The sequence below is a fragment of the Xiphophorus hellerii genome, chromosome 16 (assembly GCF_003331165.1).
Source record: "Xiphophorus hellerii strain 12219 chromosome 16, Xiphophorus_hellerii-4.1, whole genome shotgun sequence".
Classification (NCBI taxonomy): domain Eukaryota; kingdom Metazoa; phylum Chordata; class Actinopteri; order Cyprinodontiformes; family Poeciliidae; genus Xiphophorus; species Xiphophorus hellerii.
In genome coordinates, this window is record NC_045687.1 from 3,181,192 (window position 1) to 3,186,937 (window position 5,746).

The 5,746-nt window shown below is 36.9% G+C and overlaps 1 protein-coding gene across 1 annotated transcript; it reads left to right on the top strand.

Annotated features, from left to right (window-relative positions):
• Positions 1-290: 290 nt before the first annotated feature.
• LOC116735017 (apolipoprotein L3-like) lies at positions 291-5,379 on the top strand. Its single transcript, XM_032586609.1, has 5 exons — positions 291-516; positions 979-1,023; positions 1,939-2,505; positions 2,616-2,729; positions 2,814-5,379. The coding sequence occupies exons 2-5, from the start codon at positions 1,010-1,012 to the stop codon at positions 3,727-3,729; spliced, it is 1,611 nt and encodes a 536-aa protein (XP_032442500.1). The 5' UTR covers positions 291-516; positions 979-1,009; the 3' UTR covers positions 3,730-5,379.
• The last annotated feature ends 367 nt before the right edge of the window (positions 5,380-5,746 follow it).

A 5,746-nucleotide genomic window follows, 5' to 3' on the forward strand; every position in this document is an offset into this window, starting at 1 on the left:
TCTCCCATTAATGGAACTCAAAAACTCTTACTGCAAAAGTACAGTAAACTCAAAGCTATTTCTCCGTTTTTGTTTCTGTAAAATGTAAGAATTCTCAGATAATGTCTATTATCTGAGACAATGGACTGTGTACACAACCTGGGAGTACACAGGTTGTGTACACACCCTCACAGGTAATGTTAGTGTGACATTAAAACTCATTCATATTCAATCAGTTCAATTCATGACCTTCTAGAATTGGTGACAAATTGACTCTTTTTATGCCGTCTTCCAGGAAGGGCAACCGACTCAGCCGACGAAAGGAGCAGCTACTTATACACACCCTTTGATGAAATCAGCTTGGCGTTTTCGTAGATATTCCCTGCAGGACAGGTTTTGGTTTCATTATGTTTTCTTTATTTTCTTATGGAAACATAGTTTGTTTAGAAACCCGGCTTCAATTTATTTACTTTCGTTCAGTGTTGTGATTTTTGTTGGGTGTTTTGCAGTGTTTTGTCCCTCATCAGCTTAATCAAGGTGAGTGAAGAAGTGTAGGCAAGAAGTGTTGCTCCTTTGAGCTTTTTATTTTTTTCAGATAATAGTGTCTCTTCAAGGTGCTAAGTGTTAATTGTACCTGCACAGTTATCTTGGGAGGACTTCTGTGGGATTTTTAGTGGGTTGATCTGTGTAGATTGCTTTAATGCCGGATAGTTTAACGTACGTAACATCCTGCAGCCAAGAAGACTAACAACTATCAGCTTGTTGGGTAAGTTTTTAGACAGGCAGTCAGTTTATTTTCATGTGTGGATTTGACCTAATCAGCAATTTATCTACAGAAAACTTTGTGTATTTCTTCTCATCTGAGTGATCAACATGCGCTCTTATGAAAATAATGAGTTTGGGTTTTTAATTTTTGTGCAAATTCTGAACATAAGAGTTAGATGTTTCATTTAACTTCACATTAAAAGTTAACTTTGCTTTTCTATTTTCTTTTAATAGCTAAAGACACAACAAGTGAGTTTATGAGAAGATGTCTCAAGAAAGGTAAAACAAACATGATGCAACTGTATATGTGTATATATGTGTGTATGTGTGTGTGTGTGTGTGTGTGTTTGAATGTATGTGAAATTCCAGCATGTTTATGTCAGAGGTATATAAAAACAATATTTGTGATGAAAAAGTTTTTGTTATTTTGCCCAGTTTTATTTCTCCTTGTTAGGAAGAGTTTGGTTTGATGTGACAATGTTTATTTTTTTACATTTAAAGTGACTTTTTTTTCCCCAAGTCAAGATTTATTTATATAGCACATTAATAACAGCCTCAACTTCACAACATCACAGGTAGGTAAATGAAAAAATAGAATTAATATTAAATTTAGTAAAAAATAATAAGACAAATATAAAATTGTCAGATACCAAAAGCTAATAATATGAATAAAACACCAAAATTTAGAAATTTAGCTGCAGCAATTATCTTCCTTGCTTTTACATTTTCTCTTTAGCTGTTGAAGGTCATAGAGAATAGATGAGTTTTCTGTCTGGACTTAAACTGAAATACTGACTGAGATCTTAACAGACAGAGGGAGACTGATCCAGTCTGGGTGACACAGAGAGACTCTGTCCCCTCTAGGTTTTAGCCGAGCTTTAGGGACAGATAATAAAAGCTGGTCAGTTGATCTCAGAGCTCTGGGTGGAGTGAAGGGCTGCAAGAACTTACTGAAGTAAGAAGGGCTCATGGACTTTAGACACTTAAAAACAATCAATAAAACCTTAAATTTTATCCTAAAAGCAACAGGAAGCCAATAAAGGATGAGTAAAACTGGAGTAACAGCTTCACGCCTCCTTGTTTTGGTCAGCAGACAAGCTGCAGCGTTTTGGACGCTCTGCAGTCACTGCAGGCAGTTCTGATCCAACCCTAAATACAAAGAGTTTCAATAATCTATTGTTATCTTTTCTACAGGTGGAAACTGCAGCGGGCCTTGGGTCAGTATGTCTCAGATACTCTCACTTACATCGTAGCTGTGAGAGATTTCTGTAAGATGTTTTCTGAATGGAAGAACTGCAGAGAGAAAGAAGTGGAGAAAATCAGAGATATCAAAAAAAGGGCTGATAAGATTGACCCGTCTTTCACCAAGTCAAGCCTACTGAAACGTATAAAGAGCAAATTCCAAATAAATACAGACAGGGAACATGCAGAGCTGGAGAAGGAGCTGGATGAAGTGTTGAAAGAAACACTGAAAGGTTTGGAGAAACTCAACACCTTCTTGGATGCAGTGGAGAAGCTGGCGGTCACGTCTCTGCAGGTTTTCAATGAGAACAAGATGTTGTTCCTGTCTGAAGAGATCAGCTTTGATGAAGTTCAGGATTTGATTAAATCTGCACGACAGATCTGCCCTCTGCTGCTGGAGTTCAAACGAGATCCAACTGCATTCTTTGTTCCCACAAGACACAATGTGGAGGTTCTGCTGTACCAGCTGGAAAAACATGTAAACACCAGCGAGAAAATATTTGAAAAACTTTCTGACAGGTAAATTACTCTTCATCAAGAAATAACTTGTTTTTTGTTGTGAACATAACATGTTCATAATACTAAAATATTTTCAAACAAGCACTCAGAATTTTTTCTGTCTTCCACAGCCTCAGAATTGACATTTGTCAGGAAATGACAAAGAACCTTGTTGTTTTATGTGATTTATCTGATGATGTCATGCAAAAAATGACTGATCAGGTCAAACAACTTGATAAAATCAGGTAAGATCCAAACCTCCAATTAATGCATTATTACTTAAAGATTTTCCAATGTTTTCAAATCAAAAACTAAACTTTCTTCTCTAGGATGGACGACGACTTTCGGATGATGTTCCTGTTCCAGAGGATCAGCTACTCAGAATTTGTTAATAAGTACAATGATGAGCTTCCTGAGATGCTGCAGTTTCTTGATGAGATTGAGCAGTGTGCTGTAAAGTTAGACAGCATGAATAAGGGAGCAAAGATCTCCAGTGTGGCTGGGAGCTCAGTGGGAGCTGTGGGAGGTATCCTGTCCATTGTTGGCTTAGCTTTAATTCCATTTACAGCTGGTGTGTCTTTGGGGTTGACAGTTGCTGGTGCAGCTATGGCAGGAACCAGTGGAGTGAACAGCTTGGTAACCACTGTAGTAGAAGGTAAAGTTAATCATACACAAACACAACAAGCAAATACAGCCTTTCAAAGATTCATGTTTGGTGTTCAGAGAATCCAGGACTGTCTGGAAGAGGCAGCCAAACCACCATATGCTGAAGTTACACAAAGTAGTGAAGATGTGTTTCACATGGCAGGAAAGATTGCTTCAAAGGTACGTGGTATTGAAAAGGCTGGTGACTTAATTATTGATGCAGCAGCTGCTGCAAATGCAGGTAAAGTTGTACTACAGGAAGGAAAAGCATTGAGTACTGTATCCAGAATGGCCTCAGATGTTCCTGATATCGGTCAGGCAGCAGTTAGAGGGTCTCTTGCTATTACCAAGGGAGCCAGAGTTGGCTTTATTGCAGTCAATGCCCTCTTCCTTGGTGTGGATATCTTCTTCATCACTACAGACAGCAAGGCCCTGGCTAAAGGGACAGAGTCTAAGGTCTCCAAGTTCCTCAGAGCCAGAGCTGCTCTGTGGCTCTCAGAGATAGAGGCCTGGGGGAAAATCTGCAACTCACTGAGTAGCAGCGAACTGACCACAGAGGAAATCAGAGAAATGCTTGAGAAGCCATTTTATCCTGTTTAAAAGCAATCTGTCTATTAATAGGAGCATAAATATTTGCTTTGGGACTCCCTAACAGAAAAACAACAAAAATAGTTTCAATTTGTAACCCAGTTTTCTACAATAAAGGTAGTTAGACTGTATTGTGTGATTATATTAGCTTAGATACAGGTGACTGTTAGTCTCTATTTCACTAGCATCTTATCAAGATATTCATATTTAAGTTGTTTCTGCACCTTTTACCAGACTAAACCGATGAGTCGGTCAGTAGCAGCCATAACCTCCACACCAGTATAACACCATCCTGTCCCAGTGAAAAAGGTGAGCAACTCTGTTCAATAACACATTTCTTGGTGTCACAGCAGGGAATCAATTGGCATTTCTCTGTGTCGTTGTTCTTTCTACAATTGCACAAAAACCTGTAGAATTTATTACTGACAGAAATTTAAACAATCTTTATGAAATGATAATAAAAAATTTCTTCCTGTCTGGACTGGAGACTGAGCAATGTGAACAGTGAGTTTCCTACCTTAGCTTGTATCTAAGTTAGAAACATAATGCCACTTTCCCTCCTAACTTCTCCACCTTTATTTGCCCAAAATCAATTTACAAAATGCACACAGCATTTGTTGGGGGAAGTTTGGATTTCTTTATTTACATTTTGTATGTTTCCTGTGAAAGTTGCTGGTGGAGAAACCTTTCAGTAAACTAAAAACTAAAACTAAAAAACCATATTTGAAGTCCACTATGTCTCATGACAGGCTTTGCAGTCTTATCATGTTATCATGTTGGTTTGGTTTAGAAAGCTAAACTTCAGGAAATTGACCTGTAACAAGAAAATTTGTTTAAATGTAATTTTAACGTTTCACAGGTTAATTCTAATTTTGCTATATAGCAAAATGTATGTTAAATGTCTTTTATATTTCAAGAATATTTAGAGAATTTTTTGTTTTGTTCATTTATTTTTTGCAATTAATGATTTATGCCTTTAGCTAAATGTCTAAGTTGGCTTTTAATCTTGCTTCAAATAGTGAATTGGATACTGTATGAATAATTCACTAGCAGTAAATATTGTGCTCATATTCAACCAAAGGAAACGATTCAGTTGTGAGCCTTTAATGTTAGTTTGGTGGGTCAGATAGACTGAATAGGTTGTGACAGCAACTGTTCAAATGGGGCAAATTTATTTTTTTTTATGGGGCATCCCAGGGTGGAAATACTTTGTAAAGTCCAAAACTCCAGCCACACAAACTGAAAGGCTCAACAATCATCTGCAGTTTTCTAACGTTGAATCGCCTGAAGGGATCGATGTGATGAGGTTAACATGAAAGTGCAAAAGCACAGAAAGGTTCAGTCTGACATGTTTCCCACCAACCTTTCAACAACCAATCATTGTAATTTTGTTTCAAATCTTCTATTGTATAAAACGTGTGTGAACTGAATGATTGTTGCTTTTTCTCCTTTGACATGCTGTGTGCTAAGTGTGTGCAAACAAGCCAAGCAGAAAAAAATCTGTCCTTGTGCAAGTAAATTTGAATCTTCAATGTATTCTCAACAGAGATATTGTTTTGTGATTTGTTTTCATATCCAGAGATCCAGATTAAGGGGAACGGAGAGAATCTGATATAAACTGTTAGGGTTGAGCAAAATGTATCATCATAATCATAAAGCTATGAATATTTTTACTTCAATATGCAGAATTTTTATTCAGTGATTCATAAATATCTATATAAACATTAAAGCAAGAGACAATGTAATGTAAATGGAGCTTTGCTGAACATATAATAAAACTTGATTTATAAATCATTTCTTTCATTTGTTCTTTTTTACTCAACCAACAAAGAGTTTGTGCATCACACTGATGGAGCAAATGCATTTTGTTTCCCTGATAAGCTGAGTTTCTTTTTTTTGTTTGGTTTTCAGGTTTTTCCATGAGATCACCTGTCGTCTAACATTTAGTGCCTCCCAGTGGTTGGATCTTGTAATACACAGAGTGCATTTGATTTACAAAATACATTTTGAGTTTTTTAATCTCTTCTGT

Bases quoted from the DNA above. Each gene is read 5' to 3' on its own strand.
- LOC116735017 (XM_032586609.1), top strand. The intron at 2,506-2,615 runs GTAAATTACTCT...TGTCTTCCACAG, and splicing joins TTTGAAAAACTTTCTGACAG to CCTCAGAATTGACATTTGTC. The intron at 2,730-2,813 runs GTAAGATCCAAA...TTTCTTCTCTAG, and splicing joins AAACAACTTGATAAAATCAG to GATGGACGACGACTTTCGGA.